Genomic DNA, 27585 nt, shown 5'->3' with positions numbered 1-27585 from the left:
CAAATCAGCATCCACAGACCCTATACCATATACGCAGTTTGTGAGCTAGCATGGATATGTCGTGGCCTCTGTTCTTAAGATATTGCTTGTTAATATAAAAGAATTAGAATTAGAAAAAGTACTCATTGGCTCAGTTTCTCTCTCACACACTTCACATACAACAGGCCAATGCCAACTGCCAAAGCTTCTATCTTTCCTACTCTTGTTTTCATTTGGCGACAGTGCTCATGTCTGCATTTGTCTCTTTTTGATAAGGCCTTTCATCCTGTTTGCATTGATTACAGCCTGACAAGTCTTTCAGATACACCACGGCCCATTCAGCCTAGCGCTGCACACTGGCGCTATTGTAAATAGGAATGTCTCTCTTTTCAGACCCCAAGACCACGTATGAAAGCATGTCAGTAATCCAGAGACAGAGGCGCTCCACAATGCAGGCACGCCATGCAGAGTCGGACCTAGTTTTCTGCTCCACTACCAGGGAAATCAAGCAAAGAGGAGAGAGAGAGAGAGAGAGAGAGAGCGAGAGCGAGAGCGAGAGAGAGAGAGAGAGAGCGAGAGAGAGAGAGAGAGAGAGAGAGAGAGAGAGAGCGAGAGAGAGAGAGATGCATGGATGAAACAAACCTGAGTCAGAGAGAAACTGAGAAAGAAGCATTTCTCACATACTGGGGATTATCCTACCAGCTATCATTTGCAGCTACATTAACATGCAAATATGAAGCATGTTTGTCAAAACAGAGGAGTGAATGAAAAGGCTCTTGGATATGAAATCATTGTGTGTTTCCTCTCCAAAATGAAGGTTAAAATCAGTTAGATCCTCTAGCGGTTGTTATACATCAACAAATAATCCATACTGAAATTAAGTCAGTAGCAGGTAGATGACAAATATTTGTGTTTTTATAGCTCATGCAATAATATGAAAAGCTGGGTGGGATGCAGTCTATTATCTTCAGCCGTTACTACGGTCATTAAAATAGACTTGACAGACTATGCTAGCTGGTGTTTGTAGGTTGAAATCTCACAGACTCACACATACACACAGTATAGTTTATTTTACTGTATTATACTGCTTTGGATGTATATCTTATATTCACAAATGCATGTCACCCAATTTAGCATTTGAACTTTCCCTTTTTCCCCAAAAAACACAATAAGTCATAGTTAAATTTGTACACTGACAATTATGTAATTCTTAAAAGGCAATAGCATTAATAGGTCATTATGACTCTGCACCTCCATTCCTGGTTCCACTCCAGACATTTATTCCAACCAATAGCTCCTCCGAATGAGATGGTTGAAAGTTTACAGTTTAATCGAACAATGGTTGGCTTTTCCCCAGATCGTTGTAGTGAAATGACCCTGAAGTCCCTTGGAGCACAAACATCTGAAAAGTGTCCAATTAGCCAAGGGTATTGTGATTGCTGCAATTTACCATAACGTTTAAGCGTACACTACTTTAGAACCCTGAGTTGTTCTATTTAAAAGCCACATTAAAAGAGTAATATTTTGTAGAGCATTAATAAATAAATAATGAATGAATAAAAATAAGAGCATAGAATTATTACGCATATCATATTACACCGAACACAAATAAAGCTAGATACAGCTGGCACCGAAGCACCAGCCCTTTGATTGGAATAAATGTTTTGTTTTGTGGTAATGCGACTTGCATACATAGGAAAAAACCAAACTGATATTTAGCCCCTACTAGCTTTTCCCTCTTTTGTTTTACGCAGAGCTCTTTTTACCACATGGTAGTGACAGATTGTTTGAGCTGGAAGGAAAAGCCATTCGAAGCTAATTAAGCAGCCATTCCAAGCACTATTCGCAGGCGGGAGGCTGAGAGGCACAGGCATTTGTCAGCGCTCTACCCCTCGTGGGGTTGATTGACAACTTAGGTCTCGAACTGACAAACCGTGTAGCTCTGAGCCAATCAGATGTACGCCAGTGCTCTGATTGGCCAAAGGGCGCACAACAAGGAGCTGTACCCCACGTGGGTCTGAGCAACACATGATAGGTTGTTTTTTTTCCGGGCTCCCAGACGTGGGTATGGAGGGTGTTGCTGAGCAGACAGCGTGAATCAAGTAATGAGGGCTGATTTCACAGATTATGCTGTTAATTTGAGTTACATTCAAAAACGGTAGCATAACTTTACATCGGCAGTAAGGGTTCTTTCTCGTATAACAGCGCAATCAGAGATGGACTTCCTGGAGGGAACAAAACTGGGAACTGTTTAGGAATTTGTGGGCTCACGTCAGTCAGCCGGTTGTGTTATGTTCCCGACATTCGGAGTTTCGTATTTTCACACATTTTCGAAAGAACCTAAACAATATTATCAGATTTGCTTCAGCTTTCAACTGCTGTGCATTCACAATATTTTATTTTCGCGTTCCACGTCAAACAGATACAGGAGCGAAGAAATCATTATTGTGTATTTCTTTAATTGCACTCCATCTAAGATTTTAGCTGGTAATTTCGCTACTTCGAACAGTTGCCGCTCATGTTTGTCTTAAGGGGAAAGAAACCCATTTAAAGCCAAAATGGCGAACGTGAGGTCACATTTTTATTGTCCAATCAGCACGCGCACGAAAGACGTGCCCCACGTGGGATCCCAAGCTTGATTGGTCCGTTGTAGTAAACTCCTATTGGAGCTTTGACTGGCAGCGTTTGGTCGTTCTCGCGGTAGTTGAGCCCGCGTGTCAGTGGGCAGTCTGTGTGTGGTACTGCGATTGTTGGAGATACTGGGCAAAGCGTTTGTGAGCGGCTGGCACGTAGGAACCGAACTTTTCACCATCAAACCTTTAAAATAAACAAATAGGTGTTTGGGCGAACTAACCAACAGCAGGATTTCTACCAATTTTGAGCAACCGAGACACGAGTCTTAACGATTAATAGCTGAGAAAAACCTCCTGTGAGCGATTGTAGGCGCTGCTCTTCTAGGGTTGGGATTGTACGTAGCCCAGGCAGCAACCGACTCCAACCAGCGCCTAATACTGCTCGTATAAGGTCACGAGTGGAGGATTTAAACAATTGCTCCGTGCAAGGGATTACCGCTGTATTTACCGTCGCGCAAAGGATTTTATGGCGACAAAAGGTAACGCGGAAGATAACTTTCAAAAGAATCCACTTGAAATCTACACCATGTAACAATTTCTCCTTCCTGTTTTACAACTAGTAAAATATTACAGATTATACGTTACTTTGACGTTCTACGTCATGTAGTGGCAATATTTTCGAACTGAATAAATAATTGTTTCATTTATTTAAGAATCGCTCCAAGTTCATAGGGAATCTGTTGTCTTTGTGTCTTATCTCACGTTTATGGCATTATTCAGTAATCATGTCGGGTTAAATGGCAAACAAATAGCATTCAGGTAATCTTGTTATTGCAAGAAGTCTCGCAAGCAGCTTGTTAGTCACAGCTCGCGGCGCACATGACAAGAAGCAAATGTGTGACTGGCTCTACGCAACTATTCTGTGTTTACAGCACAAGCGCAGCTGAACGTTTGACTCTTATTGGAGATAATGAGCCAACGAGCTGGGTTTTTGTCTCGTTCCTCGGCTGCGTGAAGGATATAGCGGTTAAGAAGTAGGAGAAACTCGCGTGGATCCGGCGGACGGACTGGGCTTTGTGTGTGCGTGAGCGCAGGGAGGGGTGACGGACGAGCTCGGATTACTGAAGAGCGCCACATCCCCTGGATCTTCACCTCATAAAGGATACATTCAAGATGTATCCGCAGGGCCGGCATCCGGTGAGTAACGCATTTCACGTTGATACTTTGTATCTATCTCCGTTGTGCTAGTGATTTGTACTTTCGTGTCGCCTAAAGCTTCTTTCGCGCGGTTTCGGAAATATGTTTTTTAGTTGCCTGTTGTTTTTGTCCTCGAAAGGTGGTTGGTCCTATTTCGAAGTCAAGTAATTGTATGATAAAGACATCACAGAGGCGCATTGAGCGTTTGAGAGAGAAGAGGAGGGGATATCAGCTTGCAGTTTTTCTCTGGGGCTGTTTAGACGCAGTGACCCGTCTGTGTCACGCCGACCGCGGTTGAGTGATGGAGGCTGTTCCCACCAGAGTCTCCAAAACACCGGCAGGCACAGCTCGAGGGAACGCCCGGGCACTTCTGTCAAACCGCAATTCGGCTCCGATGAAATATAATTTCCCTGAAAATCAGGAAGCATGAAATGTGTTATTGACACCAGCGGTTGTACCCGTGGCTTGTTCAGAAAAATGGTGAAAGTAACACCTGGGGACTACTGTAACGCTTGTTAAGTGACAGAGTAAGAACAAACGACCCTGGTTGGTGTGGAAGTGTATTGCAATGTGCGTTTATGAATGTTATTTTTTTGGGCCGCTAGTCATTCACATAAATTATTTGTATTCTTTTTAGGCACCTCACCAGCCCGGTCAGCCAGGTTTTAAATTCACAGTCGCAGAGTCTTGTGACAGGATTAAGGATGAATTCCAGTTCCTTCAAGCTCAGTACCACAGGTAAATACTGCTTATGTTTGTGAATGATACATTTCACACCCTGTTTTACTACAGGAAATGGTTTGATTATCTTAATTTGTCATGCGTGTCAGTAAATCTATTGTGTATTTGACAACCAAAAAGCAAGTATAGTAAATTGACTTTCAAGATCGATGAAAACGCATTTGATGAGTGTGATATGTTATCTTCCTTACAGCCTTAAAGTCGAGTATGACAAACTGGCCAATGAGAAGACTGAGATGCAGCGACACTATGTCATGGTAAGACCCATGAATTTTGTTTTTATATTCCCTGAAAACATCAAAAGAGCACCATCCATTTATCAGAGTTAATGTTTCGTTTCCACTATTACCCCTATTTATGATGTAATATTGTTTGTGTTGATTGAACCGCAGGGTCAGTGTTTATTATGTGGGGGTTTTTATTTGTTGTTAAATGCCTGGAGGGGTGTTCTGGGCAAGGTGTTATTGGTTGTTCTGAATGCGCACTGACCTGCAATGCTAAATGTGTCCTGAATCACATGAGAGAATGACAGCCCAGCGTGACCTCAAAGTGTTTAACCTCACTTTAAAGTTATAGATCCAACATGAGACACATCAAAGCCTTGCACTAATCCGGTTTAGATTTCTTTAACCAATACCATTTTAGGTTGTCACAGAATAAGGCAATAATGGAGTTCTGAAGAGTGACTTCAGCCAATTACAAAGTAAACAGAACAATGCATTTTACCCAATGAGAATGACTTTGTTTTTTCTTGAATTACATGTGATCCTGATGCTGATGAAACATTATCAGCCTTCATGCTGATTGCAGTCTCATTCAATATTGACCTTCATGTGCCATTCAGGAATTACACCAGTATTAGTGTGCATGCAGAATTGCTCTTTTAGGAAGTCCAGTGAGTGGAAACTGAATTCTAACAGGATATGATGTAACTGCGTACAGGTTGAACAATGTTAACTCGGCTTGTCTGTCTCTTATCTTATTTGAACATGCAGTAGGTAGTGACTCAACATGCCGGCACCTTTGTTAAATATTATTTTTCTGAGGAATGCTGAGTGGTAAAGGTTACTACCAGATAAACCAAGTGGAATACACAGATATGCTCTGAGAAAAAGGCTTGTCTTCCTGATGTTAGGAAAATGTAATGTTTGCAGTAGTTTGTGGAGAGAAATAGTCTGACTGTTGTGTAGAAAACACAGATACCTAAGAGGGTAGTCTTTTCCTGGAAAACTAATTGTTTATAGTTTCAAAAAGAGGAGTGGATTGTAGGAGGAGGGTATAGAAAAGGAAGGATTTGGGGATGGTACAATCATTTTAACAATTTGGATGTTTTTAAATTTTTGCCTGTTATCTTTTAACAGCTATATGTTTACCGCTTCCAAGAATAGTAATATGCTGAATAAATGCTGCTAAATAAAGTTGCCTGAGAGCTTCATAAACATTGTACTACTTCTGTAGTCAGACCATTATCTGAGTGTTTGCTTTGTGTACACTTTTTTTCTGTGTGCATACTCCAGGAAAATTAGCTGAAAAACAAATTAGGTGCATGATAAATTGAGGTCTGAGATAGTTTACAGCAGTCAATAGCATTATGTTATTGCTTGTGTGCTAAATGCATTTCACATTTTCTCCTGCAGTACTACGAGATGTCCTATGGGCTGAACATTGAAATGCATAAACAGGTATGTGACACCATATTTATTTTATTGTGCATTGTTTGAAAGTTCGGTTTTGACTACCTGTTTTTTGTCATGGTCTTTTCAAGCATTGCTGGGCCGTATTGGGCCTGTGCAGTGCTCTGTTGCATAATAGCCAACAAGTTTCTTACAGGTAGAACTGAATACACAAGGTTTCTGCTTATCAAAAAATGTGATGCACAAAAATATCAGGGAAAAATTTGAGTAGAAATAAACTAATCATACAATAAATGAGATAAAATGGAATACAGTGGTCTGAGACGTGGTCTAGTGGTTAGTGTGCATGCTCTGAAATGTTGAGTCGTGGCGCTCATGTGTTGTTTGGGCTTAAACTTGGTGTGGTGTGACATTTTTGGCTACTCCTACATTTCCTGTCGTCTCTATACTGTCCCTATAATACAAGTGCAAGGCCAAAAGATGTATATAGAGTATAACAGACTTGAACATGAAAGGAAAAGCATGCAAGAAATGCAATGCAGGGCAAGAGGCCAGGCCAGATAAAGCTCATTAGGTTAACTGCTTTCAGCACGAAGTATTATTCATGCTCTTTAGTAACTGGTGTGAATGGTGTGCAGCACAAGCTCCTCTAATTGTTGTCGGCCCAAAAAACATGTTTCCACTGCAACCGATCGATTGTTTTTGGTAACAATTTGAGGTTATGGAATTTATGCATTTTTAAACAAAGACCAACCAACATCCACCCCCATTTCTCCGATATTTCTCTGGCTCTCTGTGTCATTAGTAGCGATATGATGTATAGTCATATGAACAGGGCTCAGTTTGAAGAGGCCCTTTATGGTTCTCACCCCGAGGCCTCACAAGGTTAATGGTATCAGTGTGAGGGTGGTGAATTGGAACAGCATGTGCGATCCATCAGCCACTGCTAGTGTGTGTGCGTGTCTGGGCCACATGTCTCTCTCTCTCTCTGTCGCTCTCTCTCTCTCGCTCTCTCTCTCCCTCTCTCTCGCTCTCTCTCACAGACACTGCATTTTCTGAAAGGTTCTGTCAGGCACTTATCTCCAGCTGTGAGAAAGGCAGGGAAAATGAAAAGGGAGGGAAAGGGTAGGTGCAGGGGCTTTGCACAAACAGGTTAATCGACTGGCTTTTTTGCAGAGCCTCTTTTGTTTATCAATAGAGCTCTGACTGAGTGATCTCAGATGCATGAATTATTCATCGGAGCACAGACTCCCTGCTCTCTCTGCTGTTAGCGATGACAGGAGCCTGATAACACGCATGCTCTGCCCTTCACATTGCGCTTTTGGCTAGAAAGGGAAGGGAGACAGATGCATTTAGGTGCCAGATTTGTCATTCGCCAATTTCTAGTATCCACCAGATTCGTAAAACTGTTAAGTAACTGTTTCGTAATGGTGCGATCAGGGCTCGAGGGAGGGTCGGCGTTAATCCTGTGGTCTGTTAGAGCCTCGGGGCAGGACGGCTATGTATGGTCGCCGGGGGGAGGGGTCGTCGCGGGGGGAGGAAGTGGACGGCTGTGCTTGTCAATATAGCCCTTTAATTACTGGGCCTCAGTGCCACTGATCTGCTGTTCCTCTGGGTCTAACACAGTTCCCTCTGTCTCTTGCCTGTCTTCATTTTCTTCCTCATTTTGTCCTCAAGTGCACGTCTCTGAATGAATGCAGAACTAATGTGTGTGTGTGTGTGTGTTGTCATCTGCGTGGCTGTATTTGGTCAGGGCTTTGTATGTGCACACACTAAGTCAGATTCATTAAGTGCAGCTCAGTCTGTGGCCTTAGAGGGTGAGAGAGAGAGCGGGAGGTAGAGACAGCGGCAGGGAGGGAGCTTGTTCAGATGAATAATTTATTCAGGATTCCAGGAATTGTTTGCCAAGGTGATGATGGTCGATTTGATTCTGAGCCAAAGCAAACTGACTCGGAGCACACTGCAGTCTCTTCAGAAGTGTTTGTGTACATGCGAGTGAGATGTCTAGTGGTGACAAAACGCGCCCGCATTATGGCTGGCCGGTGAATTCCTAAGAGACAGTTATGAGCTGCTTAAATCGAAGAATGCAGGCAGGGTTGTAATATATTCTCCGGCTTGGTGTATAGCCGATTCGATACCATCAAATGTGCTTTATGCTGAATAAAGGTTTATATGCTTCACAGCTCAAAAACACAGTACAGTATTAATGTGAGGAAATTGAAGCTACAGTGCAGTAAGCAGCTTACAGTGTTGTTGTGTTTGAAATGCAGTAATAGTTACTGTAGGAAGTGTGTGTTTGGGTCGCATCTGTCTCTCGGCTCTGTTTACTGAACCAGGTGGTAGTGTCTGTGCCCTTTGTGTCCGGCCTCAGCAGATGAATGCACAGAGAGACACATACATCACTAAACGGTTCCAACAGGATTTGCCGTGCATAACCAGCATGGGGAAGACAGAGACACCCTGTACAAATGACTGCTGCTCAATGTAGCCTTTCAGCCTGAGGCGAGCCGAGGTTTAGAGGAGCCTGTGTCAGGCGGCTGCATGAATGCCACAGGGTGCTTTCGTTTGCGCACGTCTAATCTCTGCAGATAGCGTCATCAAGAGTTTTAGTAAACATGTAAGTGTAAATTTAACTATACAAACTTACTCTCTCACTCATCCAGGCTGTAATTGTTCACTGAGTCACAGAGAGAGTGCAGCAGGCTGCTTGTGTGTTCATTTGTCAGCATGTGACTCTTCTTCAGTGCGCAGTTGTTTCGCGGCATATTTAATCCTCATCAGTGTCTCCCTGCACTCAGCTCGTACCCACAGCAACAGGTAAATGGCTTCTGGCGTGCCATTGACAGGGCTGTGTGTGAGAGCTCTTCACACGCTGCTTGACAGCACTAAGCACCTGGGATTGTGAAGCTGAGCAGAAGCCTCTCTCTCTCTGCTCAAGGGCCTTGTTTTCACTCCCTGTGCTGTTTTTTTTATCAGCGTGTGTGTGGGAGCAGTTCTGGAACTTAGCAGTACCACACATCCCGTTTTCTTCCAGAGAACACACGACGCAGTGGTTTAGGCTGAGGTTAGTGTATTTTGTAGTTTAGTTTGTGTGACGTGATACTGATTAAAGTTCTCTTGTGGTTTTGGGTGTGGTGCGGGTGTGTAGGCAAACATCCCGAAAAGACACAGAGAAAGTGGGGAAGTCGCATATTTTGCATAAAATAAATGAAGCCTGTTTTAAGGGCCATTAGGATTTTTGCATCATGTCATTCAGCACGCCCAACGTGACGTTATCAATAAAGTATATTTCCCTCTAAATTTACATTAGCGTAATGCAGATGTTTTGGTTTTAGTTTGAATGACCATCCTTTGCTTTTAAAAAAATATGTCTCTTATTTCCTATTTATGACCTGAACGTCATGACGGGTTTAATGAGACTCGCCTATGTTTTGTGTTTTAGGGGTGTGTTTTGGTATTCTTGCCTAAAGGGACTTTCTAATGTGAATTGTTTTACATAAAGAAGCCTCACAACAGGAAGCTGTTTGCTGAAGCAGATGTTTACAGCTCTTCAGTGTTCGGGTACAATGGTTTGACTAGCGTGCGCCATTCAGCAGTGGACCAGTTAAACTGAACAGCCATTTCTGATAATCACCATGCGATATCTCCACTTTAGCCCGAGCCAAAAAACCCTGGTGGCTGTCCAGAGCGGTGGTGTTTCCCAATCTTCCCTCACACACACTTCAACCCACCCATGAAAGAGGAGCCATTACTCCCCCTCCCGTGGCTGCCCCCTTTCATCCCGCATTAATTTGCCGAGTTGATCTGATCGACAGGCTGAAAATTCAATTTAATGACCTTCCCCTGTGCGCGTAATATGATTTTACTGCCTGTTATGGTCAAGCAGAGCTCCAATTTACATAATGATCCGAGAGAGAGATAGGGGCGGGCCGGTTGCCGTGGCAACCTCGGTGTTGCATACAGGAATGGAAGCACAGGGGAGGGGGGTTATGTGAAAACCTCGGCGTGTGTTTGTGTATGAGGGCAGTGTTTTTATGCTTGTGTGCTTGAGAATATTTGTTGTTTGGTTAGATACTGACGGATTATCGAGTTTGTTTTGCGAAGGTGTGTTGTGTTATTTGTGTGTGTGTACCAAGGCTGGGCTGGAAAAGCATTAATAGCTCAGTGACTCTGGAGGGGTGTGGAGAGGGCTTAGATCTTTTGTTCATGTCCCTAGAGACAGTTCATCACAGGTCAAAACACATCCACTCTCACCCTGTTCTAAAGAGAGACCGAATCCATCAGATTGCTGCGGTCAGCACCCTCCCAGAGGCACAGGGGTCACGCTGCCAAAAAGTGAACGGAATGTGGCTTGCGGTGAAAGAAAGAGAAATGTCTCTCCTCCCTCACCTGCTGGGCCATCTGCTCCAACCTATAATCAATTTGTTCACCGCCCCATACTTCCTTTTCCTCTTTCGCTCTCATTCTCTCTCTCGCCCCTCCTCCTTACCCTCTCTCTTGCTTTTGCGTGCTCTCTCTCCTTTCCCTTTGTGCCTTTTCATACTGAACCGTTAGCATAGCTCATGATGAAAAATAGCTCTTGGGTCTTCAGGTAGGCATGAGTAATGCAGGAGAACCAGAGCATGCTGGCTGATTACCCTGTCTGTCTCTCCATATCAATAAAAGTCATTCTGAATATTGCTGTAGGGCTATGGTTCCTCTCCCCTTGTGCTGCTGGAATGGGAGCATGGGGAAAAATGGTAATTGCTCAGTATTGCAATCGTTAATCTCCCAGCACCAAATCAGCATTAGCATATTTCAGCATCTTAATGAAATAATCTGTCTGGGTAATGAGGGGGTGGTGGGGTTGAGGCCAGGCACCCATCCCATCTCTTGGCCAGATGGGCACCGCAGGCTTTTTGCCCATCTTGGCCTGGCAGAGCTGTGAATTTGGCTGGATCTGTTTCAGTTGCAGTGTGCTGGAGCACGGTCTGGCGTTACGAGCTTCGTGCCATATCAGCGCTCGGAGCCTCTCGTTATGCACGGAATCAGACACATGGCAACATCCGTAAAAGCAGATGTTTCTCAAGTTTTTACTTCATTAATCAAGAGTTCTCCCATCATGCCTCATTCGGAAGCGCAGAGGCTTGATTAGAACGTTCAACAAAGTGAAAGTAACTTTGGCGTGTATAAACTCAAGCTATCAGGATTTAAATACATTGGATTGATTAGCGATTGAATAACCACGCTTTGTGTTTGTCTCTCTTTCTGTTTCAGACCGAGATTGCCAAACGGCTAAATGCAATTCTTGCTCAAATCATGCCTTTCTTGTCACAAGAGGTAAATATTGACCACTTAATTTCACAAACTATCAAAAAGGTTTGTTGTGCAGGCAGCTGTTGTTGTATTTTTAAGCGTTTTGAGTTGCAAATGACCTCAGTAAACTCACTAGCCCCAAGTAACCTCGCTTGCCAGCTCATGTGTATTGATCTGTGTCTCTGCCTTTTCCTCCAGCACCAACAGCAGGTCGCACAGGCTGTTGAGCGCGCTAAGCAGGTGACAATGACAGAGTTGAATGCCATCATCGGGGTACGTGGACTTCCCAATCTGCCTCTCACCGTGTGTATACCCCTCTTTCTCCTTCATTTGACCAGGGCAAGGGACAAACCTGCACACACACACATACATTATGCATACAAGAATAGCGATTGGATTCACAGTGAAACCTGGCATACACCCACAGGTGGGTGTCGGGTCAAAGGTGATACGTTAGTTGTTGATCTGCTTCTAACACTCATTCAGACCTATATGTATCACCTCATGAGCTCTTAAATGGGCGAATACATGATGGCCAGAGCTGCTCGTACATGATCTGGGAGGAGATCAGGATTGTCAATCAGACCCATCAGTCTCTGGTTGCAGATTTGCCCCATGCCCTTCATGGTCTTATTTTACTTTTTTAATTGTTATGTGATGTTGTTAAACCATTATATTTGCTTTATGCCATTGTTTGTCTTCTCAGTATGTGCCTCTCGGATCATTTCAGTTCATTTATGCGTGTAGTGTTTGTGTGTGTGTTTGTCACAGAGACTTGTGGAGAGAGACGTGTTTAGGCTTGTGGAGTTAAGCCGTTGTTTTGATCACACAAAGGGAGAAGTCTAATTCTGTCAGGGTTGTCTGAGATTAGTCATGTTAAATGTTTTAAGAGTTTGTGTTAAATGAGTTTCCCACTGGCTCAGGCAACACGAAAAATTACATGCGTCAATGCCTTGAATTTCTAGGAGAGCGATCATTTTTTTTTGTGGCTTCTAATCCAAACTTCTAATATAAAGCAGACTTTTTTTACCTGAAGAGTTTAGCCGACTGAAAAAAGGAAAGAGGTGTCTTCTGCAGGAGGTTGTGAGTGTAGCTGGGCAGTAGTGTAGGGCAGTTGTAGCCAGATATTGGAATAGAGAGAGAGAGAGAGAGAGAGAGAGAGAGAGAGATTCACTACTTATGTTAATCATGCTGTAGATGTGCAAGACAAAAAAAACATACATATGACTTATTGACAAAGTGATGCACTCAGAAGATGAATTACACAGATACTTGCAGACAGCTGAGGTAAATACTCAGATCTTTTCAAATCTATGTTCTTGCTAGTCAAATAATTGTTGTTGGACAACTAGTTGACCACTGACCCATTTCTATCTTAACGTGATAGTTCACCCTAAAATTAAAATTCTGTCATTATTTACTCACCCTCTTGTCATTTCAAACCTATATGACTTACTTTCTTCTGCAGAATGCAAAAGAAGATTTTTTGAAGAAAATTGGTAACAGGACAATGGTGGTACCCATTCACTTCTAATGTATGGTCAGAAAACCAATGCAAGTGAATGGGTGCCGGTTAACAACATTCTTCAAAATATCTTCTTTTGTGTTCTGCAGAAGAAAGTAAGTCACACGTGTTTGAAATGACAAGAGAGTGACAGAATTTTCATTTTTGGGTGAACTATCACTTTAAATTTAGTATAATCCAATCACCAGTGGTCACAAGACATATTTGAGATGCATGTTAAATAGGTGTAAACGGTGATCTGTATTGGCTAACCACTTGTGATCACTTAAGCTTGACACTTTTACAATTGCATATTTATTTATCATAATGATTTGTATTGAATGGTTGTCTTACGAAAACCGATATAAATGGTAGTGCATTTGTTTCATGTTAACATTAGTGGTGGTGGTTTGCTGCTGGTTTCGTCTTGTGTTCTGACACAGAACACCAGATTCACTTTGCATACTCTTTCTGACCTCTTTCTGACCATTTGCATGTCCGATATCACACCAGCAGCAGAATTGACCTCGGTCTGACCCAAAACATCTCTTATAAATAATAAAAAGTAATATTAAACCATTTATATTCTCCACTGCTATACTATTAGCTAAATAATTATTGGAAATCAATACATCAGTCTAGGAAGGTTAAAGGTGTTAAGGTCAGAAACACAAATTTAAATGTCCTTGGAGTTGCTTTGCATTCATATGTCTGTGTGTATTTGTAAAATAGTGATGTGTTATTCAGAAATGAGTGAGTGTGTAATGATGCGCTCCTTTCTTTTCTCCCACCGGCAGCAACCTCATTCTGTATATCCTGCTCTGATGGTCAGTGCTAAATTCAGCCTGTGCGTGTGTGTGTGTGTGTGTGTGTGTGTGCGTGTGTATGTGTGTTGTTTTTGATTTTCTAAATGAAACCGACAGCCTAACATTATTTACATCCCAATGCTTTTCAGTGTTTTACAGTGTGTACATGCTGCATTGTGCTTCCTTTTGTCACTTGGTGTCAAGAAATGTCTGTTTACTAGGAGGAGTTGAATTGGGCTTATATGAGAACTGCTGAAGTTAACAGTAACAAGATTCGTTGAATATTTTTTGTAATTAAATATATTTAACACAGACATATTAGTAATAAAATAATAAGCTTTGACGATTGCTGACTTTGTAGAGCGAGTTTTAAGGGAAGGATTACAGCTGGCACTTCTATTGCAACAGTAACTCTAAGCTGTTTCCCCACCCTTATTAGTTTTCTTTTTCATCTGTTGAGATGCCAGCAGCACTTGAACCACCATCTGTTATTTTAACCAGAAAGTTGGCGAAAAGGTTTAAATCCATAATGAAGGTGTACCAGGCAGCACGGGGAGCAAGTTAACTTGTTACGATATTCAACAGTTAAAAATAACAGCAGAAGTTTGGTTGAAAAATAATATCCCGCAATCACAGATGTTCTTATCGTAGGATTCTTTAATCTATGCCAGTTAGCCAGAAAATGGTAGGTAATTTGGTTACATTTTCTGAGGTGGTTGTGCAAGAGAAACAGGCATGTTCTATTCGAACAAGATTAAAATCACAAAGTGCACCTGTGAAACACAAATTTACCAAACTTTATTTCTCTCTCTCTCTCTCTCTTTGTCATATATGCACACACCCCAACTTCACCATACCTAATGTCACATGTTCCACTATTAGCCCCTGTGTCCACCGAGGTGCTTTTACGCGGCTGAAAACACCAGGAGCTCGGCTACAAACGCCTGCTGCACGCGCAGCGTTCTGCCCCAAGTTGAGAATTTTTCAACTGTGGGCGCCCGATTGAAAAATGCAGAGCGCTGGGCGCGAAAAAAAACCGCCAGCTACTCGCGTTTTCAAAAAACGCTGCGTTTCCATTGCAAACAATTGGAAAAACACGCCGTACGCCGGCAGAAATGCCTCTGTGGACACAGCCCCTTAGTAATAAACAGCCAGTGCTTTGACACCCTGTTACTAACTTTTACATGAATGTTAGCTTAAGCATATGGTTTGCTGTTTTCAGGGTGGTATGGAGGAATTGTGATGTTGGTGTTGAGCTGTGTAAGAACTCATTCCAGAAGGAAATGTTTTGTGTTGTGAGCTAACTGCAGAGAATACCATTCATTGAGCTGCACTAATATTAAGTGGAGTGTGTAGATAAGTGTGCGTGTGTGTGTATGTGTGTGTACATACTAACTCATTGAACAAGGAAAATCCAAGTTTTTGTTTTGCCTTGTGTTATACATTAAGCCTGTTTAAATGAGTATTTTGCCTCTATAATAACAGAAAGTTGCATGTAGTTTTAAAGAGCATTGCATATGATTAGAATTCAGTAGCGTGTGTCAGAGTAAGCTGTTCCCACTGAGCTCAAGGAGGACATGTGCTTGTGAAGAGTGTCCTGCTTTGATCCAGCCACTAACGGAGGTGTTAGTTCACTAACGTTACTTCCTTTCTGCGCAGCCTGCGAGCGAGGGGCTTAACCAAGCACCTTTATTCACTGTTTGACGTCTATGTGCCTTTTCCATCTGACCCACTTGATGTAAATGTTTGTGTTGACAGCAGCAGCAGCTTCAGGCTCAGCACCTTTCCCATGCTGCCCACGGACCCCCGGTCCAGCTGCCCCCTCACCCCTCGGGGCTGCAGCCCCCGGGCATTCCTCCGGTCCCTGGATCGGGGTCCGGTCTGCTGGCGCTCGGGGCTCTGGGTAGCCAGGCACATCTGCCGGTCAAGGATGAGAAGAACCACCATGACCTGGAGCACAGAGGTAACAGACACACATAGACACTTAAATGTCCTGAAGCTTGGAGTATTTCAGCGCAAATTTGCATGGTCACAGAAAACGGTATGCAAATGCCTTGGTAAGAAAATGAATGTAAATTCTGACTTGTTTTTCTTTCTCTGTTCTTCCATCAACATCGTCGTTCTCCCTCGGATAAAGAACGGGAATCTAGCGCGGTAAGTTCTGCCAGTTTCTGATTCCGAGTCTGTTTGACTTTGTCTCATAAGTCTTGACATTTGATGAAGAGGGAACGCAGTGGCGCGTTAACGGCGTGAGGAGAGCAGAGCGGGCGGAATTAGAGCAGGCTAAGCCTTTAAAAAAATAATGAAAAGAGAAGGGTGCCTGGAGTATAATCCTACTTTTAATCCAGGTTAAAAATGCACAAAAGCGCAGGCCAGGGATTAACGCGCTATAATTTCATCACAATTAAAAAAGACTTGGACTCTCTTATCTTAAAGGATTTGTTCTTACCCACTCTTCATGTCTGCAGCTCCTGGCTCAGATAAACCTGACTCATTCAATCTTATCTCATTCCCTCCTCCCGTGTTCGCCCTTCTATTTTGTTAACTGCTCTTTCACTCTTTCCTTTGGCTCTTTGTGTCTATAGCTCTGTCTGTCCCTCTGTGCATATCTCTCGCTGTGTTTATTTGTGGTTTTCACATAACCACTTAAGGCTTCTGTCTCCCAAATGCTGGATTGGCCTATTTTGCCTGTTAAACTAGATATGCAGAAAGATTTGACTTGGCAATAGACTTTGTGTGTGTGTGTTGAATGGGCAGCAGTGTGAATGGGAGCAGTCATGCCTGCAGAAATCAGACTCTGCTGCTGATTAGCGCTTAGTGCAGCAGCGGCCATCCTGCTCTCTGCCTGCCAGGACTTCCTGTTGTCACGGGTCATCTGATAGCACTGCTCTGACTTTGCTTATTGAGTGACGTTAAGCCCATCTTTAAAGGTCAGCCTATTAAACCCACTGCAGAGCAGCTGAGACACACACCCAAACACACTCTCTCTCCTCTGTCGGGCTGACAGAGCAGTCTAGGTCTATTTATTACTTTTGGATTAGCAAAAGGGAGGGAAAAGAGAATGAGAAGTGGACTACTTGGTGCTGACAAAGGCAACACTGAGATTGTTGTACAGCATTTGTCAGAGGGGTTTAAGCGACTGGGATTCCTTTGACGCCTCCAGGAGCGCATAGAGTTCCTTCTGCCTGGAGTTCACTTCCTTTGGCCCGTGCACCACCATCCTCCTTTTCAACTGTCTTTCTTTCTCTGACTGACAAACCTCTATTCATCCAGAAAGAGTAAAGAGTGTGGGCTTGGCACTGAGCTCATGCCCTGGCAGTGCCACACTGTCTGGACCGGAGTTGATGCCCGTCTGCCCAGCCAGCACAGAGGGTGTGTAAGTCCTCCAATGCCACTCTCAATGCATTCTGGGCAACATGGCTGTAGCTTCTCCCTTCCTTTTTTCCTCCTCTTTGCTGTCTTCTTTTCTGCCCTCGTGACATGCCTGTCCGTGTTGCTGTGGCTTTCTACCGCTGTACCTTCACACGCTCTCTCACTCCAAGTACAGTCTTTCCCTCCTGTTTGCGGTGAAAACCCACCAAGTACAATAAAGGCAGTGAGTGGTTTTGGCAGAGGGCCGAAGAGAAAAGGAGACTCGCTCCGAGACTGCAACGGCATCTGTTCAGGCCCACTAGTCGTGGAGAAAAGGGTGGCTGTTCACTGTGTTTTACTTGGGTGTGTGTGGGAGGGTAAAAAAACAAGCTCTCGTCTGGATTGGCTAACTCTCGAGGTGCAGGGCCGTTTGTTCTGGTCTGGTGTTTGCGCTTCCACGTGTTATTCTCTCTCGTTCGCACTCTGGGCTGCAGGGGATCAGTTTTCTCCTGACCCTGCACTCCAGTTTGGCCCATTTGTGTTGTGTAATGCTGTGTGCAGGTTGCCCAGGGCTGCGGGGTTAGACCAGACTGTTTGAAGTGTAGTGTGGTCAGGCTGGTTTAGAGGCCTCGCTCTTCGGGGATAGTTTGCTCAGCTGTCCCGCCTGCTTTGCTTCATGGGGCCCGGGCTTGCTTGCTTGGCAGGCTCAAGCTCTCTCTCCTTCATGCCAGGGAGATCTGGGTGATCTAACAGGGCCTGGGGCTTAACCCTCTCGCCACTCAGTGTTTACTTTGTACAAGGAGGAATTTACACGTGCGGCTTACTCAAAGCCACCAGTGGCCCTGTGTCGCCTCTGATATTTGTATTTGCTCTGTTGAGAGTTCAGGCCATCGTGAGCATAGTTGGTGGTCTGCGGCTAATAAGCTAAACTCGGAGTGTTTGTTATGCAAAATAAACTAGTCAGGAATATTCTCCTTCCCTATGAAGTGTAAACAAATGTTTTTTATTTGTGCTGGATGCATTATTGAAAGCGAATGGAAAGGCATTAGTAGTTTAAATGTAACACCGTTTTCTAGGGGACGTTAAGCATTGTGTTGTCAGCAGGTGGACAGTGAAAATGTTTTTTTTGTGAATTGTGCTGATCAACTTGTTTTATATTTGTCTCAGCAGAATAATTCAGTATCACCATCAGACAGCCTGAGGACCAGTGAGAAACACAGAAATTCATCCGACTACAGTCTGGACTCAAAGAAACGCCGAGTGGAGGAGAAAGACAACATGAGTCGATATGTAAGATCCTATTTTACATCTTGAAGGGATAGTTCACCCAAAAATAAAAATTCTGTCTTCATTTCCTCACCTTCGAGTTCTTCCAAATCTGTATACATTTCTTTGTTCTGATAAACACAGAGGGCCCTATTTTAACGACCTATGCGTGGCGCAGAGTGCAGGTACATTTACATTTATGCAGTTGGCAGACGCTTTTATCCAAAGCGACTTACATTGCATTATCCTATACATTTGTTTCTGAGTATATGCAATCCCCTGGGATCGAACCCACGACCTTGGCGTTGTTAGCGCCATGCTCTAACCACTGAGCTACAGGAAAGCTACGCGTTTCTGAATCCACTCATGCTAATTTAACAGCAGAAAAAACGTTGGCGCACATGGGGCATGGTCCAAAGGGGTTGTACCTATTCTCGTAATGAGTCGTGTGTGTTTTGGGCATAACGTGAAATAAACCAATAAGAGTCTAATCTCCCATTCCCTTTAAAAGCCAAATGCGCTTGCACCATGGCGCATTTGCTATTTTCATTTTCACGCTTCTCCAGAGGGAACCAGATCTCGCTCACGAGCAGACCATGTACGGACAAGCCGGATATTTATATTTATGCACACAATAATGATCCTTTACATTTTAATCCTTTAATTGTTCATATTGTAAAATGTTTGTGTGCTGCTGCACGTCCTGTGTGTATAAAAAGCAGAATGTGTGCGCGTTGTGCACCTGCCTATAGGCGCATATTACTAATGCGCTCTTTAAATAACAAAAACAAATTGCTCCAATGACTTTAGATCAGTCGATCAATAGTCTATTTCAGCTGCCTCAAAATAGCAACACACCAGCAGTGCGCCTGAACACACCTCGTTTTTAGACCAGCACACCCATGGGCGCACAAATGAGCGCAAGTGCATTTGCTATTTAAACAACGTGGCGCAGGACTTGAAAATGATAACTGCGTCGGGCTGAAACTAGTCAAATACACTTGCGTCGCACTTGGTGCCAGATTGTACCGGGTGTACGATGGGACCCAGAGAAAGATATTTGGAAGAATGCTTAGAACCAAACAGTTCTTGACCACCATTGACTACCTTAGTAGGAAAAATTACGTATTTTTGTTCTATTGAAAACAAAAGAAGATATTTTAAAGAATGTAGGAAAGCAAACAGTTCTGGGGCACCTTTGACTACTATTGTAATTTCCCCTACTATGGTAGTCAATGGGGGTCCAAGAACTGTTTGGTGAGTTACTCAACAGAAAAAGATTTTGGAAGAATGCTTGTGAGTAATTCATGACATAATTTTCATTTTTGGGTGAACTATCCCTTTAAAAAAGACTATATTTGTAACATTAAAACATCCTTCCAGACATAGTCTCGGATTAGTCAAGTCTTTATTTCTATGTTTTAGGACAGTGATGGTGACAAAAGTGACGACCTAGTTGTGGATGTGTCTAATGAGGTAAGTAACGTGTGCTTCGCTCATTTTTAACAAGAGCACAGCTGTTCCTCTGTGTATGACTGACATTTCTCTTGGGATCTGTAGGATCCGGCCACCCCAAGGGTCAGCCCATCTCACTCCCCTCCTGAGAACGGACTCGATAAGGCCAGAGCACAGAAGAAAGATGCGCCCAACAGCCCTGCCTCTGTGGCCTCCTCTGGCAGCACCCCCTCGTCTAAAGTGAAGGACCACCCACACGTAAGACCAGCATGAGCATTGGATACGTGTTTGTGGTATAAAGTCACCGAACGTTTGCAGACCCCCTTCCTCAGCAGCTTTATAACTGGGTATAAATGTAGTTGAAGCATAACATGAATACATCAGCTACTGTCAGACAAGCAGCAGCTTAGTTCCTAGCCTGGCGAATATCTCAATGTGCTTAGCGAGCCTCAGTAGGGAGGAGACGAAAAGGGAAGTCAGAGTGATTAAAGATGAGTGAGAGGATGAGGTCTCTGGAAAGGTTCGGTCTGAAGTTTAGCTTTATCCTCCTAAGCTATAATGAGCTGCCAGTGTTTGACTGGATTAGCGCGAGGGAGCTCTGTGGATTTGAGCGTTTGTGGTATGTAGCTTTAGTGCTGTTAATTCCATCTCCGTCTCTTCATCGCACAGAACGACAAGTCCTCCACCCCAGGTTTGAAGTCCAACACCCCCACCCCACGCAACGATGCTCCCACCCCAGGAACCAGCAACAACCCTGGGCTCAGGCCCATACCTGGCAAGCCCCCCGGCATGGAAGCACTGGGTAAGGATGTATGCACACACTGTGCATTTGCATCTTGAAATTACCCCTAGTGGTGTGTTTGTGCAGTCGTGGCTTTTCAACATCTTCTCTACACCTTCCCAGCAGCACCTGCACTGCGTACACCATTGTCAATTGCGGCACCATATGGGGCTCCGTTCGCCATGATGGGGCACCACCCAGAGATGAATGGCTCATTGACCAGTCCAGGGGTTTATCCAGGACTGCACATCTCCTCTCAGATGACGGCCGCAGCTGCTGCTGCTGTTGCCTATGGACGCTCATCTATGGTAAGATTCGTGTTTTATGTTCTGTGTTTGTGTAAACTTTCCTACAGATATGCATTACTGCGTTTCTTTCCTTCTCTAGTGTCTCGCATGCGCACATTTCCCCACCCTCCCCTTTAATCATCCAACATGGCCCTCGATGGCTTCATAACTCAGTGGTTCTCAAACTGGGGGCCCTAAAATGGATCCAGGGGGGCCACAGATTTTGTGGCATTTTATGAAATATAGAAATTTATCATAGATTTTATGTAATCAAACATCAGAAAAATGACACTACCAACCAAAAGAATTGAGGTTCCAGCATTGTATAACTGAATGTTTTTGGATTAATTAAAATTCTAAGTTTAAGATTATACGTCTTTATATGGGGGGCTGCAAAGCGATGCTCTTAACACAAAGGGGGCCTTACAACGGAAAAGTTTGAGAACCTCTGTCATAACTCATGCAAGCTTAGCATGCGTTACGTGTTAGGATAGCATTTTGGTTAAATATAAGGGTGTAACGATACTTCGTATTACGATATTTCGCGATGCAAAAATGTTACGATGCTCATCGTAGAGAGATGGGGATATTTTACGATATGTTTAATTCTATTCATTCAGCGGTCAAGAAACTCTTTACAAAGGCAGCACAAACGTTTTTAAATGCCAATGTTAATTTATCCGCTAACGTGAGCTGCTGCATAACGTGATATGCAACATAAAGTAAGCCAAAAAAAAAACAGCGCTGTTCCGATCAGAGAAGCGATGAAGTGAGTCGTACTGTATATTAAAAGATCGAATGACCTGCTAAAAAACAAGTATGTGATCTGAAAGATTGAAGAAATGTAATACAGTTTATGTAATATGTCTTTTTGAATGATATTTCTCATTCATTACTGTCTCAAGCAAAGACAGCGCAGCTTCAAAGAGACACGAGCCAATAGCGCTTGAGTGTGAGCTCTGTCAGAGCGCTTCATTGGTTGAATGTACTGAATGAACACGCCCTTCACTGAACGAACGAGTCAATGGAGTCAAAATGAGACTGAATGAACTGCTACATGTCGTTCATGGTCTAATATTCTCTGTGTTACAACAATGCATATCCAGTAGTTACTCAACTTTTCTGAAAAATAAAGGTAATGACCTGGTTTAATTGAATTCTAAGGTAAAGAAAATTATGTCGAAACAGTTAAATCTTTGTATGGAACATTTAATTACGTCAATTAAATGAGTTAATCCAGATAGATTTTAGCAGACTAATATAATGTAGATTTCGTCAACTAAAAATAGACTAAAACTATGATAAATTGGGATGACTAAAACTAAATTGCATTTTAGTCAAAAGACTATGACTAAAACTAAATCAAATTTGCTGTCAAAATTGACACTGATCTTAATTCTTATTTCAGTTAAGCCTTAAAATGTTAAAATTCTTTATTAAGTTGTATGTGCAACAAAATAGGTTACTGAAATTGTTAATATTTTGAAAATAAATGTTATTTGAATTTTTAATTTTGTTCAAAATATTGAGATGTGTATCGTATCGTGAACCCAGCATCGAGATATGTACCGAATCGTGAGCTGAGTGTATCGTTACACCCCTAGTTAAATATTACTTTTGCATTTGTACTGCGTTTGTTCTTCATCTTTGTGTCGACGCTGTAGGCATGGGAAGCAGCACAGTTGTCTGGGGGTCTCTAATAAAAGCTTGAGGGGAGAGATAAAGCATTAGTGAACAAGCGCTTAGCTAGAATATTAAAGAATATTACACTCAAGCTGATATAGGGGGAATTAAAACATCAAATCAGTTTTTGCTTCGAGAGCCCTCAGAAGCTTTTGTGTCTTTTATGCTAAGATGTACCCTTGTGTATGTTGCAGGGGGGCTTTGATCCTCATCCTCACATGCGTGCTCCTGGTCTGCCAGGAAGTCTGACCTCTATACCTGGAGGGAAACCGTGAGTGCTGTTATTAAACTATATATACTGTAACTTAAAAAAAAATTTAATTGATGGAATTTGTCGGTTTGATAGTGAAACTAAACAAGAATGTCTCATTTTTTATGTTCTGATAAATAGGGCCTACTCCTTCCATGTTAGCGCGGACGGCCAAATGCAGCCAGTACCTTTTCCTCCAGATGCTCTGATTGGACCAGGCATACCTCGTCACGCCCGCCAGATCAACACGCTCAGCCATGGCGAGGTGGTGTGCGCTGTAACCATCAGCAACCCCACGCGGCACGTCTACACCGGTGGCAAGGGCTGTGTGAAGATCTGGGACATCAGTCAGCCAGGCAGCAAGAGTCCTGTGTCGCAGCTCGATTGTCTGGTAAAATCAATCTGATGTGCTTCATTTTGTTTTGTGAAAATATTTATATTTTAATCTTTTCTCCTCATTTAAATTTCCCCACACAATAAAGAATCATTCTACATGCAATGTGTAGTTACTCCAGGAAAGGATACCATGGCTTCCCGCCCCCTCCCCTTTCTGTTACTCTTTATTTTGATGTCCCCTCTTTCGCTCCGTAGTGCAAAAAGCTCTGTGTATTTGATGAGCTGTTATTCAGCCATTATAAAGTGATTTAATTTGTCTGAAAGCCTGCAGTTATTGATCTCCCTCAGGAACAGATCTAGAATTCTCTTGCTAATTTGAAAATGTGCATCATCCCGGTGCTGCAACTAAAAACCCTTAAAAGCTTTTCCCTCCCCACTTACCGCTCTGAGCCCTCTTATCGGCCGCCGCTCCTACTCGATTAACCTTCATAAACACAGGTTAGACAGGATTTAGAGAGCCAGGGCAAATAACAGAGCTGAATGGCTGCTTTTCAGCTGTGTCGTTTTGATTGGTTCACCTCTTTAGACTGATTGTTGAGAGCTTGCGTGTAAAGTAGTAAATATTCTAGTCTAATGAATATAATAGTGGAATAGTTCTTAGGAAATAACATGTAAATGGTACATTTGATAGCTGCACAGTTGGTTATATATGCTTGTTGCCCTGGCTCCTGGTCTAAAATGCCTCTTTCTCCGTTTTTAGAACAGGGATAACTACATCCGGTCCTGTAAGTTGCTTCCTGACGGCCGGACTCTGATTGTCGGAGGAGAAGCCAGCACTCTTACCATATGGGATCTGGCCTCTCAAACGCCTCGTATCAAAGCCGAGCTCACCTCTTCAGCTCCGGCCTGCTACGCCTTGGCGATCAGCCCTGACGCCAAGGTCTGCTTCTCCTGCTGCAGTGATGGAAATATTGCTGTCTGGGACCTTCATAACCAAACCCTTGTCAGGTAGGAAGCATTCCTGACAATACTGTGTGAAATAGTGTCTCTTTGTATATATAAATGCATTAACAATTTGCAATCTGTGCTTATGCTTGTAGGCAGTTCCAGGGACACACAGATGGGGCAAGTTGTATAGATATTTCCCACGATGGCACCAAACTGTGGACGGGTGGTCTGGACAACACAGTTCGATCTTGGGATCTGAGAGAGGGACGACAGCTCCAGCAGCATGACTTCACTTCACAGGTGATTGTCATACATACATAGATTTATATGCTGGGACTTCTTTTAAACTGCTGCTGTATCGTGTAAAATTATACCCATCAGCCATAATAAATAGAATTTAAAAAATGGTTGTTTCTTGCTTCATTGTTTTAGACCTAGCAACAAGCCACAACACTGAAAAACATTGTTGCAACCTTTTTTCAATGCTCAAGCTACCATATAATATATGTGAAGTTCTGAGATGGGTTTTTTGTCCGTGCTTTCCTCTGATGCAGATCTTCTCTCTGGGCTACTGTCCAACGGGCGAGTGGTTGGCTGTGGGAATGGAGAGCAGTAATGTAGAGGTGCTTCATCACACCAAGCCAGACAAGTACCAGCTGCACCTGCACGAGAGCTGTGTCCTCTCCCTCAAATTTGCATACTGTGGTAAGACACTGTTAGCTCGTGTGACGTGCACGCATCTTGAGAAATGTTAAACTTGACATGGAAAAACGTTTTTGGTTTTCCATTTTTAGCACAGCCTGGTTGCACTTTGTTCCACCCCCCTCCTCCCTCTTAATGGCCCTCTCTGCTTCCAAATAAGTCCGTGCTGTAGTGAATCGAATCATTTGGATCAACCTTGACTCTGTACCCATTAGTGCACGTGTGTTTGTTCCATTTCCTAAAGGTAAATGGTTTGTGAGCACTGGGAAGGACAATCTCTTGAATGCCTGGAGGACTCCCTATGGTGCCAGCATTTTCCAGGTATGTCAATCAATACCTTGTTCCCTCTTGCTACAGAGGTGCTGTGAAAGGCTGCAGACAGGCAGAATAACAGGATTGTGGGTCTGTAGTGTGGGAGTCGTGGAGATTATGCGGTTTTCAATGGGAATGTTGTGATGCGGTCTTTGAGAGATGGCTTTCATTTTAGTTGGCGAGATGCAGCTGAGCTGAAAATTGTTTATTAGAATGCAAAACTCTGCACAGCTGGCATTTTCTTAAACATGCTACAATCGACTACCTTTTTATTATCTCTAATCAAAATAATACAGCATTTAAAAAATGCTGCATGTCTTCCCATTTCGCTTCAACTTTTCATTAAATCACCCCCATTTTCCAGCTATGAAATAACTTTATATGCGTGTACTACTTCTATGTAGCAAACCATCTCCTTCTGCACCACTCACATACTCTGTCAGTCAGGGCTTTGTGTAACTCTCTTGAGATGTTTGAGTTAATGTTTACAAGACATTGATGTTGACAAGTTGCTATGTAGTTTATGATGTAATTTCCCTGTCGCTCCCTCTGCAGTCAAAAGAGTCGTCGTCTGTCTTGAGCTGTGACATCTCAGCTGATGATAAATACATCGTGACAGGATCTGGAGACAAGAAGGCCACTGTGTATGAAGTGATCTACTAAATTTACACCTCTGACTGTGGCTTCAACAACCTGCGAATGGAGCTATTGTTCAGGCCTGACTTTGAATGGATACAACAGGACACTCCTTCACCGTTTTCTGAAAGATATCGACAGTAGGAACCCAGGTTGGAATTTGAGTGGTCCACTCAGGATCAGTACCAGATGTTTTTTAAGCACCTCTGGATTCTTACAGCAGTGGAGCAGTCCTCTACTGATCAAACTGGAAAAACTATCCCAAGGACTCCCTGACAGCACTAATATAGTAAATATTGTCATGCCTTTGCTTTCAGTGTGCTCATGGGATTGTGTGTGCCTATTCCTTCTGTAGTATTTTTTTCTTTTATCTTTTCTCATTTTAACACAAAGAGAACGATCTGTGATGTAATATGAAGCAGTGCTTCAATTTTAGCCTCCTGCTCCTTGGACAATTTGTTATATAAAGTGTATATATGGAGTAATAAAGACGTTTTATAAATATATATAATTATATATATTTCCATGTCCTGATATACTTGTGATGGGTTGCTTTGTCCTCATGTCCTTAATGCTTGATGAATGTAGGTTAGGACACTTTTTTTTCTTTTCAATTTTGTAAGCACACTCTCTGGGCTGGCTATTTGCTAACAGTGGCCAACTCTTGTGGGAAAACCACCGTTTCGGAATCATTTTAAGAGACTTTGTCTTCATTTTTTAGCGATTATTTTTGGTTTCGAGTTTATGTGCTGTTTATGGAAATGGGATCACGTCCTGCGGAGGTCAGAACCGACGGATCGCTGCAAGAAAACAGCCCAGAAGAGAGTGAGAGTCGTTTGTAAATTGAAAGGGATATAAACTCGGAGGATAACTAACTTTACTACTTGTCTGTGTCCTTGTGTGGCGTCTTGTTGGAAAGAGGAACTCGGATAAAGAAGTGTGATTGTAACATGCTGAGTTTGCATGTATTGTACGCTGCGATGAGTAACTTGCCAGCTTCTCCCGTAAGTGGCCCTTCTATAGTTTGCTGCTGATCAAGCGGGATATGACTCACCCCGATGACTGACAGCTTAATTCTGCTGTGATGAGCCCCGCCCTAATGAGCCTGCAGCCTTGTTTTCGGGCTTTGTCGCAGATTTATGTAAACCTTTTTCATGGGCGGGTCAACTCGGGATTTGTTTCTGTATGTTGAGCCAGTTTTCTAATGAATATATTCTTGGCCTGCACTTGACTTTGGTGATGTGGAGGCACAGTGTGAAATCACGTACGTGTGAGGCAGAAGAAAGCGGGTTTTAAACCTGGTCACATTAAATGTGGACTATTTGAGTGGGCCCTGCAGATATCTGCCTCGTGGAGCCGCTGAAGAACCCGTGTTACAGTAAACTTAAAAACAATACAAATCCTGACCCACCTGCCTTTCACATTCTCTCAACTTCACACCAAAGTATGTAGCAAACTGTGTCCGCACTGATCATGTACAGTTGTTAATAATTCAATAAACTGTTTTTTGTATACAAATGTCTCATACAATCGCTGAATGTGTGAATGAGTATATGTTGATGTTTGTGGCACTTCACGGGGTAATTGTGGCTGAGTGTTTGTTAGTATAGAGATTAGTAGTTGAAAACCGGAGATGTCTGGTAGATCTTCCCATTTTGTGTTAAGCTTCTGAAAGGCTTAGAGGAAGAGTTGAGACATGAAGTTGTGTTTGTGTGTGTGGCAGCGAGAGAGAGAGAGAGACTGGTTCTGCTTTCTTGGCTGTCTCTTATAACTGCAGAGCCATCTGACTCTCATACGCCTTGCGGTCTCCCAACCAGAGCTGGCGGCACACAACACACCCTTTTGATTT

At 43.1% G+C, this 27585-nt stretch overlaps 1 protein-coding gene across 17 annotated transcripts; it reads left to right on the top strand.

The window, feature by feature from the left end:
- Positions 1–2678: 2678 nt before the first annotated feature.
- On the top strand, positions 2679–26660 carry tle3b (TLE family member 3, transcriptional corepressor b). 17 transcript variants are annotated; one of them, XM_057348044.1, is made up of 22 exons: positions 2679–3091; positions 3485–3749; positions 4387–4487; positions 4684–4747; positions 6128–6172; positions 11381–11443; positions 11618–11692; positions 13721–13750; positions 15491–15692; positions 15867–15883; positions 18248–18370; positions 19772–19822; positions 19907–20059; positions 20471–20603; positions 20706–20890; positions 22747–22823; positions 22944–23193; positions 23899–24146; positions 24239–24386; positions 24641–24791; positions 25033–25109; positions 25656–26660. In XM_057348044.1, the coding sequence occupies exons 2-22, from the start codon at positions 3726–3728 to the stop codon at positions 25761–25763; spliced, it is 2325 nt and encodes a 774-aa protein (XP_057204027.1). In that variant the 5' UTR covers positions 2679–3091; positions 3485–3725; the 3' UTR covers positions 25764–26660. The 17 variants fall into 17 exon arrangements, with proteins under 17 accessions (XP_057204027.1, XP_057204001.1, XP_057203978.1 ...); XM_057348018.1 differs by having other exon boundaries at positions 15488–15692; XM_057347995.1 differs by having other exon boundaries at positions 11618–11722.
- The last annotated feature ends 925 nt before the right edge of the window (positions 26661–27585 follow it).

The sequence above is a fragment of the Triplophysa rosa genome, linkage group LG1, assembly GCF_024868665.1.
Source record: "Triplophysa rosa linkage group LG1, Trosa_1v2, whole genome shotgun sequence".
Classification (NCBI taxonomy): domain Eukaryota; kingdom Metazoa; phylum Chordata; class Actinopteri; order Cypriniformes; family Nemacheilidae; genus Triplophysa; species Triplophysa rosa.
The sequence above is the reverse complement of the archived record's forward strand: the minus strand, read 5'-3'. Positions and strand labels throughout refer to the sequence as shown.

What these genes read in the sequence shown, in the direction of transcription:
- tle3b (XM_057347970.1), top strand. Translation starts at nt 3,726, where the DNA reads ATGTATCCGCAGGGCCGGCATCCG. An exon ending in AAGTGAAGGACCACCCACAC is followed by an intron (nt 20,060 to 20,470) that starts GTAAGACCAGCA and finishes TTCATCGCACAG; the next exon opens with AACGACAAGTCCTCCACCCC. An exon ending in CCTATGGACGCTCATCTATG is followed by an intron (nt 20,891 to 22,746) that starts GTAAGATTCGTG and finishes TGTATGTTGCAG; the next exon opens with GGGGGCTTTGATCCTCATCC.